This window comes from Hyla sarda, chromosome 6 (assembly GCF_029499605.1).
Source record: "Hyla sarda isolate aHylSar1 chromosome 6, aHylSar1.hap1, whole genome shotgun sequence".
NCBI lineage: Eukaryota > Metazoa > Chordata > Amphibia > Anura > Hylidae > Hyla > Hyla sarda.
Window position 1 is genome coordinate 88,300,532 of NC_079194.1, and position 15,260 is coordinate 88,315,791.

General features: G+C 39.5%; 1 protein-coding gene and 1 long non-coding RNA gene across 3 annotated transcripts in view; one reads left to right on the top strand and one right to left on the bottom strand.

The window, feature by feature from the left end:
* Positions 1-13,871, bottom strand: part of WNT5A (Wnt family member 5A) — a 44,372-nt gene extending 30,501 nt beyond the window's left edge. The window contains exon 1 of one of the 2 annotated variants that reach the window (XM_056524388.1): positions 13,767-13,871. Coding sequence is in view for 1 of the 2 variants with exons in the window: in XM_056524385.1 (XP_056380360.1) it covers positions 1,763-1,771 (9 nt within the window). In the remaining variant the exon portion in view is untranslated. Of the gene's footprint in view, positions 1-1,762; positions 2,518-13,766 lie in introns of those variants that run through there. The other variant, XM_056524385.1, reaches the window with a different exon arrangement.
* Positions 13,809-15,260, top strand: part of LOC130275852 (uncharacterized) — a 47,633-nt gene continuing 46,181 nt past the window's right edge. The window contains exons 1-2 of the long non-coding RNA XR_008844928.1: positions 13,809-13,891; positions 14,387-14,668. This is a non-coding gene — a long non-coding RNA (uncharacterized LOC130275852). The remainder of the gene's footprint in view (positions 13,892-14,386; positions 14,669-15,260) is intronic.

The following is a 15,260-nucleotide window of genomic DNA, read 5'->3' on the forward strand; positions in this document are numbered from 1 at the left end:
ACCTGCACTGGGAAGGAGCCTTCAAGTTCACAGGGTCTAGTGTGCCCCCCCCCCTAGTGAGGTGTTAGGAGGTCTTCACAGTGACAACAGTAATATAGATCTGGAATTCCAGGGCACAAATGTTCTACATGGAGCCATAAATGTGCAACATCCCCCCCCCCTCCCCCCTCCACCCCCAAACCACCAATTCAAACATATTGAGCCATGTTGTGAGTTTTAGGAACACGTGCAATAAACCAGCCTTGGTGCTATTGTCTGCCCTATGTAGCCTGTCTGGGAGGGAGGAGATCCTGGCTTAGAGTCTAGGTGTAAAGTGGGACCATCTAATCTCCAAACGTCCATGTGTTCTGTAGGAACATTTGCACAGAAGACTCCAAAATAAACTTTCTCAGGGACTCTGCTTGAACTTGTAGGGACAAATTGGAGCAATGTAGGACAGAGCCAAAAGCTACTGACCACTGATCATTCAAGAAAAGGAGTCTTCTTCTCCATGCAAGTTTGGAATACACATTCCTAATACAGGGTGTTATGGTGTATATGAAGGAGGAGATTTTAGGCAATTTAGCTGGCAACATGTTGAATCACTCATTGCTTTTATTTTTTTATTTTTTATTTTTGTTTTTTGAATGTCAAGATGGTCAAGAACCCCTTGAAGGACCTTCTTGACTGATGCAAGAAGAAAAGAGTCTTAAGACTTCTGGTTCTCCCTTTCTTCACAGTTTTTATTTTTTTTAAGATGTTTTAAACTGAATGGAAAAATATATGTAAAATTTAATATCAGCTCTTTTTTGGGCATTTTTTATTTATTCATTTATTTTTTTGGTGTCCTATTAGCGGTGGTCCTCAACTTGGTTGCAAAACTACAACTCCCAGTATGCCTGGACAGCTTTCAGCTGTCCAGGCATACTGGGAGTTGTAGTTTTGCAATAACTGGAGAGCCACACGTTTTTTTTTTTTGGGGGGGGAGGGGGGGGGGGGAGGGGGCACTGTTGTAAAAAGTTATACCTTGTAAAAAAAAAAAAAAAAAAAAAAGTTCTCAGTTTTTATTTTATTTATTTATTTTTTTTTTTAAGATGTTTTAAACTATTATGTTTTCATTATTTCTTGGTGATTTTATATATTTCTATGTACCATGTTTCTAATGTGAAAAAGCAATAATAATAAAAAAAAAAAATGATGTTTTAAACTGAATGGAAAAACATATGTAAAATATCAGTTCTTTTTGGGCATTTTTTTTTTTGGTGTCCTATTGGTGATGGTCCTCAACCTGGTTGCAAAACTACAACTCCCAGTATGCCTAGACAGCTTTCAGCTGTCCAGGCATACTGGGAGTTGTAGTTTTGCAACAACTGGAGAGCCACACGTTTTTGGGGAAACACTGTTGTAAAAAGTTATACCTTGTTAAAATAAATAAATAAATAAAAAAAACTTCGAAAATGTCATAGCAAGAGCATGCTATTGTATGTAGGACATCTTATGTTTCACTACAATCTTTGAAAAGGTAGCATCTGGCCACTACAAAAACAGAAATGCAAAAAAAAGAATTAAAAAAAAAAAAAGCTCCAAACCGCATAGTGTGAACCCTACCTTGAAAACGCCTACAAGCTCTCTTAAGAAAACCAAGCAGATTTTGATAAGGTGTTTTAAGAAAACCAAACAGCTCTGATAAGATCTGGTAACAAGTCTAGGGGGGGCTCTACAGTAAAGTGGGACAAATGTAAGTGATCATGTAAGGACAGTCATGGTCTGCTCAGGGACTCACCTTCATCATGGTTCACACCAGGAGGACAATGTTATAATCCAAGGCAGATTAAATCCAAAAATAAAAACCTCAACGTGAGCCCCTAGTAATAAAAGACCCCCCTACAGCAAGGGGAAGAGGATTTGTGTGTAATCCCCGATGAGTGAAGCTCCAAAGCCTTTCTTCAGGTCCCTCCTGTTCGCAGTTATAGAAGCCACCCTGTTAGCTGGAGCCCCCCCAATAGTAGATCCTCTTTGTTAGGGCACTGCCAAGGCTGACCACTTTTCCTGGAGATCCTGAGCCAGGTGTATGGAGTATTCCGCACTGTGAGTCCCAAATGTGAACTGAGGGCTTCCAGCAAATCCCCCCCAGATGAGTATGAAGCCCACCTATGCAGCTCCTGGCCCCCCACACTGGTGGTTATGATCGATGTGCACAACCTGAAGCACAGTCCATCATCACAAGGGGCACTCTTCAGGGGTCACAGGTTACACATGGGTGGGGGCACCTCCTGATCTCATCAGATGGGGCAGACTTGATGTCATTGCAATAAGGGGTCCACAGGACTGGGCAGGGGGGGCAGGATCTGGATCACCGGGGTGCAAAATCCGCTCCAGAGTTAATGCACACAGCTCGGGGGGCTCCTGATCCGAATCAGCCGCCTGGATCTCCCCCTTTGTGGATGGGACTTCCTCTGTACCCTGTAGATGAGGCCGGACAATCCGTGTGTGCACACAGTACAGCGCAGCTCGGGCATCCAGCAGTGTGCACCCGGCTTCTCCTCTCTTCAGCTCTGACTGGGGAAAGTTCAGCAACCAGAGCTGGGAAAACTTCAAGGCCGCGCATGCGCCGTGCGCCCACCTATTGCAGGCTGGACGGGGCTGAGAGCCCTAAAGCTGGATGTACATTGTACTGGTAGTGATCTATCCGGCAGGAATGAGGGGTCTGCAGCCACTGGGGGGCATGTTCTGGAGCAGACACACGCTAGTCATCAAGTGCACTCACAGGCAGCACATTATACATACATATATAGATACACACATATATATACACACTAGTCATCAAGTGCACCAACAGGCAGCACATTATATATATATATATATATATATATATATATATATATATATATATATATACAATAGTCATCAAGTGCACTCACAGGCAGCACATTATATATATATATATATATATATATATATATATATATATATGTGCTGCCTGTGAGTGCACTTGATGACTAGTGTATATATATATATATATATATATATATATATATATATAATGTGCTGCCTGTGAGTGCACTTGATGACTAGTGTATATATATATATATATATATATATATATATATATACACTAGTCATCAAGTGCACTCACAGGCAGCACATTATATATATATATATATATATATATATATATATATATATATAAATATATATATATACAATAGTCATCAAGTGCACTCACAGGCAGCACATTATATATATATATATATATATATATACACTAGTCATCAAGTCATCAAGTGCACTCACAGGCAGCACATTATACATACGTACATATATATATACACACATATATATACACACTAGTCATCAAGTGCACCAACAGGCAGCACATTATATATATATATATATATATATATATACATATATATATATACACACTAGTCATCAAGTGCACTCACAGGAAGCACATTGTATATATATATATATATATATATATATATATATATATATAAATACATATATACACACACATATATACACACTAGTCATCAAGTGCACTCACAGGCAGCACATTATATACATATATATATACACACACACACACTAGTCATCAAGTGCACTCACAGGCAGCACATTACATATATATATATATATATATATATATATATATATATATATATATATATATATATACATATATACACACACATATATACACACTAGTCATCAAGTGCACTCACAGGCAACACACACACACACACACATTTTTGGAGACATTTTGGTGCCTTTAGAACCAATTACCAGGTTTCCATAGAGTTCTGGTCTCAACATACAATGGTTTCAACATACAATGGTCATCCTGGAACCAATTAATATTGTAACTTGAGGGACCACTGTATATGTATATACACACTAGTCATCACACACTACACACTACACACACACTAGTCATCACGTGCACTCACAGGCAGCACATATATCAGTTTTACCCATCTTGTGACTCTCCAGCTACTGCAAAACTACAACTCCCAGCATGCCCTGACTGCCTGTGGTCGCAAGTTGCAGAGTTTAGTTCAGGGATCCCCCCAACCTTTAATTTTTCAACTTTTGCAGAACTACATCTCCCAGCATGCCTTGACAGCCTGCAGCTGCAATAGGAGACCATATTGCTGTGGTCCACAATCTGTGGCTCTCCAGCTGTCACAGAACTACATCTCCCAGCATGCCCTGACAGCCTTGCAGCCGCAGCATCTAGAGCGGTGTTTCTCAACCTTAGCGGCGCCAGCTGTTGCAAAACTACAATTCCCAGCATGCCCTGACAGCCCTTTGGGATTTCTCCACAGTGTATTTTATATGGTTTTATACTGAAGAAAAAAAAATTGATATAAAAGCACTTTTATTATCTAACCTACTTTTGATGTATATATATATATTTTTTTAAATTAAAATATACATTTTATTGTGGCTGCAACTGCACATTCCATATCAGTGTTCTCCAATTTGTGCTGCCCCAGCTGTTGCAAAACTAAACTACAAATATATATATATATATATATATATATATATATATATATATATATATATTATACAGCAGTGTCTTTTACCACACTTTTCCCTGTGTTTTAGACACTTTTGTGCCTCTTCTGACAAAGGGGTGTGGCTTTTCCAAATAAAGGGCATGATTTCAGTTTGGGGTGTGTGGGTTTTTAGATACATTTGTTCTTGTCGACTTTTTAAAAAGTTGCTAAATATCTTTGCACAATATCCCTCCACTCAACGGGTGACATGTAAAACCATTAAGTCAAAAGTGAATTAAATGGGTTATCATCTTCCAAAAACAGCACCACCCCTGCCCTCAGGTCATGTGTGGTATGGCAGCTCAGTTACATCAAATTAAAAATAAAATGACATTAAAATTACATTTGTAAATTACAAAAAAAGAAGAAGGTTGCAGCAGCACACTTGGTCAAAAAATGGAGGCTCTTAGCGCACTTTTTGGTCAAAACGTGTCCCCCCATCCACCTTTCGTTTTGTAGATTTCTAAATTATTTCTACTTAAAAATCTTAAGAGTTCCAGTACTTAAAAAAAAGGAAAATAACTTCCTGCGGAGCATACAGCAACTGATAAGTACTGGAAGGATTAAGATTTTTAAATAGAAGTAATTTACAAATCTGTTTAACGTTCTGGCACCAGTTGATAATGGAGTGACCCTTTAAATGGAGCCAAGTTGTAATACCACACACAACCTGAGGACAGGGGTGGCACTGTGTTTTTGGAAAGAAATTAGCTCTGTGTTTCTATCACTGGATAACTCCTTTAAGATGCACTATATTCAGTAACAATATGACCGATTTGGAAATATTGGTAAAAGGGGAAAAAAAAGTGCAAGCTTGAAAAGAGGAGCGAAAAATGATAAATTCCACGCATCTGTACGAAAATACGACCACACAAACATACATCACCAGTTTACTAGTCTTGCATTAGACTAATGTTTCCCAACCAGTGTGCCTCCAGCTGTTGCAAAACTACAACCCCCAGCATGCCCGGACAGCCTTCGGCTGTCCGGGCATGCTGGGAGTTGTAGTTTTGCAACAGCTGGAGGCACACTGGTTGGGAAATACTGTATTAGACATAAGACTGCAATAATACACTTATTGCCACCCCCCGTTCACATTAACCGTTTGCAATACTATAATGAACATGTTAATAAAAGTCAAAACACATAATAAGCACTAGGGAGTGGTGCAAAATTAAAGGGGTATTCCTAACTGGCTCCAGAAAGTTAAACAGATTTGCAAATTACTTGTATTAAAAAATCTTAATCCTTCCAATAATTATCAGCTGCTGAAGTTGAGTTGTACTTTTCTGTCTGGCAACAGTGCTCTCTGCTGACATCTCTGCTTTTCTCAGGAACTGCACAGAGTAGGAGAGGTTTGCTATTTGGATTTGCTTCTATTCTGGACAGTTCCCGAGACAGGTGTCATCAGAGATCACTTAGGCTGCATTCACACCACATTTTTGCAATACAGTTCCCGTATCAGGTTTTTGATGAAAAACGGATTCCTCAAAACCTGACTAAACTGCATCAAAACGTGTGTACAAATTTTAACCCATATACGGTTGAAAACCCTATACGGTTTGAAAAATGATGTCCAGTTGCATCTGTTTTTTAAGAAAAAAACGTACACGTTTTTAACTTTTCACTCCATTTTGAACAAAGTTTCACGTTTGATTGAAATTCCAAGAAAAAAAATTATGCAAAGTAAAAAACCGTATGGTGAAAACCGTATGGAACCGTAAGCACATACAGTTCTGTACGGTTCCCATTGACTCCCATGTTAAAAAAAAATGTATACGGTTTAATACAGTTTTTTCACCCGGATCAAAAAAAGTGGTAGACTACGGTTTTGGGTACGGGTAAAAATAAAACGCAAACCGGACTAAACCGGATGATGCGTTTGACACACGGTTTACAATGTTAAGTCAATGCATACAGTTTTCTATACATGGGTTAACTTGAAACCGTATACGGGAACTGTATAGCAAAAATGTAGTGTGCATGCACCCTTAGACAGAAAAGAACAACTTAACTTCAGCAGCTTATAAGTACTGAAAGGATTAAGATTTTTTTATAGAAGTAATTTACAAATCTGTTTACCTTTCTGGAGCCAGTTGATCCATAAAAAAAAGTTTTTCCTGGATAACCACTTTAAAACAAAACAAAACAACAATACATTATATACAAGATTTTTTTGGGATGAAAAGACCATAAGAGAGATAATTAACAGGATCGCTATCCTGTAGTGATTAAAGATCTGACAGACAAGTGTTGCGCTGCCATTTCCATAAATTCAAAATTCCATTCCAAAATGGCAGCGCAACACTTGTCTGTCAGATCTTTAATCACTAGGGGATGGCGATCCTGTTAATAAACAATCTTATGGTCTTTTCATACAAAAAAAAAATCTTGTATTTGATGTATTGTTCTTTTGCATTAATGTTGCACCACTCCCTAGTGCTTTTTATGTGTTTTGACTTTTATTAACATGTTCATTATAGTATTGCAAACGGTTAATGTGAACGGGATGTAAATCCTTTGACCCACCTGACGTCATTGTAAGCCCGATCCGTTTTTTTTTTATTTGACATGCTAGAAATAAGGTCTTTTAGATGTATGGTATCATGACTTGAAAAAGGGAGCTGGGACTCCCGAAACGCGTTGTCATATTAATAAATATGTGTTTATTATTTTAACCCAATCTTCGGGACCCTTGCTGCGTGCGCCCCAATAGGCCTTTTTTCACAGCCTTTTGGAATACAGACAGTGGATTCGTACTCTGCGTTGGACCCTCGCTTGATGGTTCCGGGTCGGTGGCAGCTGCTGCACATCTTTAACAACTGCATTCATAGATGTTGAGCTCTGAGCGCAACATCACGAGGGAAGTGATTTTCCTTTTAACCCTTTATCATCTATCATTGGGGTAACGGCACTAGGCAGCGCCTTTTTTGTTCGGTTTTTGTCTCCTTCTCCTATATTATCAAAGCACAGTGAGAAAGTCAAACACTGCGGAGGAAACATGTTCCCCTATCAATATGTGGCATGCAGTTTCCCAGTGCAAACAAAGCACCTTACACCAACCCAAGCCCTGAAGCCATTATAGGATCTGGGCACTGATAGCACAGGCTGAGTGTTTGCTCATGACACAGCCTTGTTTTGTACATAAAGCTCATGGACTACCAGCTCCTTCCACCGGGTCCAGCAGTACAATAGTCTTTTATGGCATTGCTTTACATTACAGGGGATCGGGATTTATTGTTTATAGTCAATTCCCTAATATGTTATAATCCTATATGTCAACCTTATATAGTAATTATGTAATACTAACGCACTATTGCACAGCACCCATACTGCATCATTTTAGTTTGTGCAAAAAGATAAGAACATGCAATGGATAAATGCTCCTCAACCTTAAAGGGGTACTCCACCGGGAAAAAAAAAAACTTTGGAAAAAAAAGGGATGTGAAAGGAGTCTTAGGCTGGAATTCTGGGTTCACATGTAGTTTATTTATTTTAATTTTTAAGGAGAAACATAGGTGTCAGTCCCAAAAGAGAGGTATTATTTTTTCCCTTATAACAGTGGTCTCCAAAATGTAGACCTCCAGATGTTGCAAATTTACAACTCCCAGTATACCGGGCAGCCAACTGCTGTCCGAGCATGCTGGGAGTTGTAGTTTTGCAACAGCTGAAGGTCCACAGTTAAATGGGCACTGTCATTGAACATTATTTTTAATATTTGATTCCTTATGCCAAATAAATATCTTTTGTAATTGGCTTCCATTAAAAAAAAAAAAAAAAAAAAAAAAATTTATCATAGTTTTTATGCTGTATACTTCAGGCCAAGAAGGGAGACCCCTGGTGGTCAGAAGTATAGAGCAGAAAAACTAACATAATTTTTTTTTTTTTTTTTTTTTTTTTTTATGGAAGCAAATTACAAAAGTTATTTATTTGGCATAAGGAATTAAATATTAAAAACACATTCTGTCTGGTCAAAATCTCAGATTTTGGCAGGAGACCAAACTGAGGAAGTGTTTCTCTGCACTGAGCTTGATTGACAGCTGCAAAGATCCTCACTGAAAGCTGCACAGATGGAAAGCTGCAAAGAGCCTCACTGAAAGATACACAGACTAAAAGCTGCTGCACAGAGCTTGAGGTCTTCTATTCATCACAGCGCGGCAACCATGTGAGGGTGGAAGTGGTCCCCTAGCAGGCTTCAGTGATGTCATGCCAGATGGGAAACGCCCACTTTCTCCTGCTGGGAGATGGCACTATGTGAGCAAGAAGAAAGGTAAGATACACAGCTTTTTAAAGCTATGACATTTAGGGAGGAGTGTTAGTAGTAGTTAGGGAACATAGTCTGAATTAGTTTAGACAAGTTTATTTGGTGACAGGTACTCTTTAAGAGACTTAGGCTTCATATATTTTCTTCTCTTTAGATTCACTCCTGGCTTTGGCTCAAAAACTGCACCAAAAACGCCATGTGTAATTTGAACATTAGTAAGCTTCTTCTGTCCAAAAACAGCACCACCCTGGCCATGTCTGGTATTGCAGCCCCCCCTTATTCAATGGCATGGCAGTTTTCCTTTTCATTTCGTGAGAAACATTAACCATGCTCTTCTCCTCCTTCCAGATCTGATCTTGCACCCCCCACCCCTCCTCCATTTCTTCACGCTTTTCCCAATGACGTCTACATGGAGGAACTATTTATGGCTGTCATGGCTAGCCCGCAGGTGTGTCACTGAATGGCAGATATAAAGGCAGCATTAGTAGCCCAGCACAGGTTTTTATGGCCAAGATACCTGAATTGGCCCCTTTAGGAAGCTGCTTGCTGTTAGGTGTTAAGGGTCATTGCTGAAATCACTAGAATTAGCAGAAAATAGCACGGACCTGTCAATGAGTGAACTACAGCTACAATCACCTGAAATAAAAGCCTTCTATTGCCCCTCTAGTGTGCAATACCAGGGGCCGGGGACACAGCTGCTCAAAGCAATCATGTCATATAATGTCCTCAAATGTGTCACCGAGAAAGTCCGACACTCAGAGCACAGAGGCAGACTGTGGAAAGATTTGGCTTAGACTGAAAAAGACACCATGTATTTAAAAATAATAATAAAAAACATACATAAATAAATATACATTTAAAAAAAAAAAAATGCCCCAGAAAATCCAAATTTACCACATAGTGTTTGTTTGCCAAAAACTCCAGCCGGGAGTGAACAGGGAAATATTTAGCACTATATTCACATGTGTGCGGTTTTTTCACCTATTAGTATTTACTTTTTTTTTTTTTTATGCCCCAAAAAAAGCCACAAATGCCTTAGAGTGTGTCAATGTTGACCAGATGTTAGCTGATCAGTAAGAATTTCTGTAACACCAAATACTTCCTTTGGTGTTTCTCAGCAGTTTTACAAAATTGTAGTTTTACAAAATCGCAGCGTGTTGAGACTATGGTGGTTTTTATTTTATTTATTTACTTTCATAGAAGTTTATGATAAGTTTATAATAAAAAAAATCCACAAAAATAAATAAATAAATAAAACAAATGGGTTTAGCATTAGCTTCCCCCCCCCCCAATTTCCACAAAATAAATCCTTGAGTCACATGATGAAAGAATCACATGACTTGTCATGATAAAAACATAGGGGAAAATAATGCCAAAGGAAAAAAAAAAAAAAAAAAAAGCCAAGACTAAAATCCACAACTTTTATTAGAAAATGCCATTTAGGGAGTTTTTAGGCTCATTGTAAATTTTTCAAAATCTGGGTATGGCTTAAAATAAATAAATTGTGGAGTGTTGTTTTTTTTCCTCCATTAGGCTTCTATAGGATAAAAAAAAAAAAAAAAAAAAAACGCAACGTGCACGCATATGTTTGCTTTTTTTTTTTTGCAGGGGTTTACTCCAATTCCCATTAGAAATCCTAAAAATTCACATGATGAAACAATCACATGACTTAAAAAGAGAAAACCGCTGGGCATAAATAAATAAATAAATAAATAAAAACCACAAATAAAAAACACCTATACTAATACACACTGCATCAAAAATAGATAATGAAGGAGAGAAATAAGGGGCAAGGTTTTTATTGTCATGTTTAAAAGAATAAAATAAAATGACAAACAAAAATTGTTTGTTTGTAGCCTTAAAAAATAACACCACCACAATGTTGCTAAAGCAGTGTTAACTGGTGTAAACCAGTGTGCCTGCAGCTGTTGCAATTGTATGTCTCCCAGCATGTCCGAACAGTCTTCTCCACAATATATTGCTACACTGTTATATTGCTACAATGACTAGTGCAGACTCACTGTGGATGGACAACTGTACCTGTTATATCTACTGCAGTGGTCCTCAACCTGGGGTACAAGTACCCCCAGGGGTACTTAGCAGTTCTTCAGGGGGTACTTGAAAAACAATCAGTAATGGCAGCCACAGCCACTGGTTACTGGTCTGGACCACTTTGAAAGAAATGGTCGGCTGACGTCACTGCACCGAGGAGTGGAGCAGGAGGATGGCAAAGGGGAAGCGCGGGCACTGGGCTGCTGTGGGCAGTAACTACCATTAGATTTGTTGCTCCACTGTCCCTGCAGACTGGGAACCTACTGCTATGAGCCATAACAATAGGTCCCCAGACCAGAGGAGCCATGAACCACCAAAGCGGGACAGTATGGTGCCTTAAAACTATATATGGGGGCAGTTTGGGGGCCTACAGCTATATTTGGGGGCACAGAGTGGGCCTAACAACTTTATAGGGACGCAAAGCGGGTACTATTACTGTGTGTGACAATAAACATGGGGAGTTTGTAAATAGGTGGGTATTGTACTGCAGAAAGGAGCCTAAAATGTTTGTTTGGCTGGTTCTGTGGAGAAGTCTTGTATGGGAGAAAGGGGTACCCCCGTGGAAAACTTTTTTTTTTTTTAATCAACTGATGCCAGAAAGTTAAACATATTTCTAAATTACATCTATTTAAAAATCTTAATCCTTCCAGTACTTTTTAGGAGCTGTATACTACAGAGGAAATGTTTTTCTTTTTGCATTTTTCTGATGTCACGACCACAGTGCTCTCTGCTGACCTCTGCTGTCCTTTTTAGGAACTGTCCAGAGCAGCATATGTTTGCTTTGGGGATTTTCTCCTTCTCTGGACAGTTCCTAAAATGGACAGCAGAGGTCAGCAGAGAGCACTGTGGTCGTGACAGCAGAGAAATGCAAAAAGAAAAACATTTCGAGGGAAATTCGTGCGCAATTCATGCGGAAATGGGGGAGAAAGAAGTGAAATGTTTTTCAGCCATTTCCGCACGAATTGCACCCAAATTCCGTGCAAATTCCGCGCAAAAACGATGTCGGGCGGAATTTTTTTTTACCATTGACTTCTATTGATTTCTGCTCGCGGATTCTGCTTGAAGAATGAACATGTTCTTTCTTCAAGCGGAACGGAATTCAGCGTCGGAATTCTGCTAGCAGAATTTCCGCAGTGTGAACAGGACAGCAGAAATAACATTAAAGTCAATGGGCAGAGGAGATGGGCATTAATTTGGACCGGAGAATTCAAGGGGAATTACTCGAGTAAATTCCTCTGGAATTACTCCGTGTGAACCCACCCAGAACATCCATATACTCTACTATGGGACTTGTAGTCCAACAGCGTACAAAAGGTTAATAAAAGAGGAAAATTGCAGCTAAATTACATTTCTTTCTTGCAAAGCATCTGTATACTCTACTATGGGACTTACACAATGTGAATAGAATAGGAGTTACATTTCTTCTCAACAATGCATCCGTATTATCTATTCTGGGACTTGTAGTCCACCAGCTTTTACAGTGTAAACATAATAGAAATGACATTTCTTTCTTGTAAAACATCTGTATACTCGACTACCAGATTACACAATGTGAATAGAAGAACTACATTTTTTGTTTACAATGCATCTGTATAATCTATTCTGGGACTTGTAGTCCACCAGCTTTCACAGTGTAAACATAATAGAAACTACAATTTATCCTTGTAAAACATCTGTATACTCTACTATGGGACTTGTAGTTCACCGGCTTACACAATGTAAATAGAATAGGACCTTTATTTCTTCCTTGCAAAACATCTGTGTGATCTACTATGGGACTTGTAGTCCTTCGGCTTACACAATATAAATAGAATAGGAACTACATTTTTTCTTTACAATGCATCTGCATAATCTATTCTGGGACTTGTAGTCCACCAGCTTTCACAGTGTAAATATAATAGAAACTTCATTTCTTCCTTCCAAAACATCTGTATAATCTATTCTGGGACTTGTAGTCCTCCATCTTACACAATGTGAATAGAATAGGACCTTTATTTCTTCCTTGCAAAACATCTATGTGATCTACTATGGGACTTGTAGTCCTTCGGCTTACACAATGTAAATAGAATAGGAACTACATTTTTTTTCTTTACAATGCATCTGTATAATCTTCTCTGGGACTTGTAGTCCTTCATCTTACACAATGTGAATAGAATAGGACCTTTATTTCTTCCTTGCAAAACATCTGTATTATCTATTATGGGACTTGTAGTCCACCAGCTTCCACAGTGTAAATATAATAGAAACTTCATTTCTTCCTTCCAAAACATCTGTATAATCTATTCTGGGACTTGTAGTCCTTCATCTTACACAATGTGAATAGAATAGGACCTTTATTTCTTCCTTGCAAAACATCTGTGTGATCTACTATGGGACTTGTAGTCCACCAGTTTACACAATGTAAATAGAATAGGACCTTTATTTCTTCCTTGCAAAACATCTGTGTAATCTACTCTGGGACTTGTAGTCCACCATCTTCCACAGTGTAAATATAATAGGAACTACATTTCTTCCTTGCAAAACATCTGCATAATCTATTCTGGGACTTGTGGTCCTTCATCTTACACAACATGGATGGAAGAGAAACTCCATTTCTTCCTTTTGTATAAGCCACAGCTCGATGTAAATCATCTATTGCAAGATAGTAACACCTAAAACTGTTCAGCTGTTGGAGAACCACAAGTCCCAGCATGTCCTTTCTGAGTAACTTGTTCAGGGCTTCACACCAGCTGAACTACTACCACCATGTACTCTGCTCCTAGTCCTAACAAAAGCAAAATATATGATCACATGAGGGCGATAAAAGGTTTCGGAAATAATCCTCCCATAATGAATATATATTCCCATGTAGCCATAAAAGAGAAGAATCCTATATATAGAGAGAGGAAGGCGGATGATGTACTCACTGAGCAGGCAGCAGGCGGTGAGTGTCGGCAGGGATGTGAACGCAGACGGTTATCTATGGGCTCTGTCCTCAAACAACTGGGCAGAGGCTCCTGGTAATTACAACATGTGGGAAGACGACCAGCAGGTAAGATCCTCCGAGACTTCCGAACCAGATCTCTGGAATTTGATTTTCCTGTCTGAGTATTAGGCAGGAATTAAAGAGCCCTGTCATTATTATTTACTCCAAATCCAATCTGCCCCCTTCTGGTCCGCAGAGGGGCTTTTTTGTTGTTGTAAAGCTTCATCTTGGCATTGTCGTCCTATCTGTGCTGAGTTAACGTGATTTTTTTGTAACGTCAAAAACCCAAATAATGTCCCTCTGTTCCCCAATCAGTTATAATCTCTACAGATAGCTACGCCCTATTGTATGAAAACACAATAGATAGTCCCAAATGAACAGGTCCCTGCAGGAACTTTTATAGGTTATCTCTAGGTAATAATTGTTGGCAGGAAATGGGCCGTTCCGATAGACAAATACGGCGTGGATAAGGATGGGATGTTATTATAGGGCTTCGGGGGAAAAAACTGCACTGACGTCACGGCTTACTAGTTATAACCTACACCTGTGTTTCCCATCTAGGGTGCCTCCAGCTGTTGCAAAACTACAACTCCAAGAACGCCTGGACAGCCAAAGGTATGCCTAGACACCCAGCCAGAGTGCCTTCAGCTGTTGCAAAACTACAACTCCAAGAACTCCTGGACAGCCAAAGGTATGCCTAGACATCCAGCCAGAGTGCCTTCAGCTGTTGCAAAACTACAACTCCAAGAACTCCTGGACAGCCAAAGGTATGCCTAGACATCCAGCCAGAGTGTCTTCAGCTGTTGCAAAACTACAACTCCAAGAACTCCTGGACAGCCAAAGGTATGCCTAGACATCCAGCCAGAGTGCCTTCAGCTGTTGCAAAACTACAACTCCCAGCATGCCCGGACAGCCTTTGCTCGGATCGCCCACGATCAGCTACGTAACCCCTATCGTGTGGATTTTTCACCAGAGTACTCTTTTAGGGTGCGTTCCCACCTGGCTTATTTTGCTGCGTATTTTCTGCTTATTTGCTGCTGCGTATTTTCTTACCCATTGACTTCAATGGGAAATAAAATACGCAGCAGCAAATACGCAGCAAAATATGCCAGGTGGGAACGAACCCTTAAAGGGGTTATCAAGGATTAGAAAAACTAAGATTTCAGAACAGCACCACACCTGTCCTTAGGTTGTATATGGTACTGCAGCTCAGTTCTGTTGACGTAAAAGGAGCCAAGTTGCAATACCGCACACAACCTGAGGACAGGTGTGGTGCTGTTTTGAAAAGAAATTAGGAAATGATCACACAATGTCCCTGCCCTTGTAAATCGTAAACCTGCCAAAAACGGGATGCCGACATATACTGATAACAAGAGCAGGGAACTATGGCCGAACAGAGTCACCTACTGACTCCTTACTGGGCTTCTGGACTATT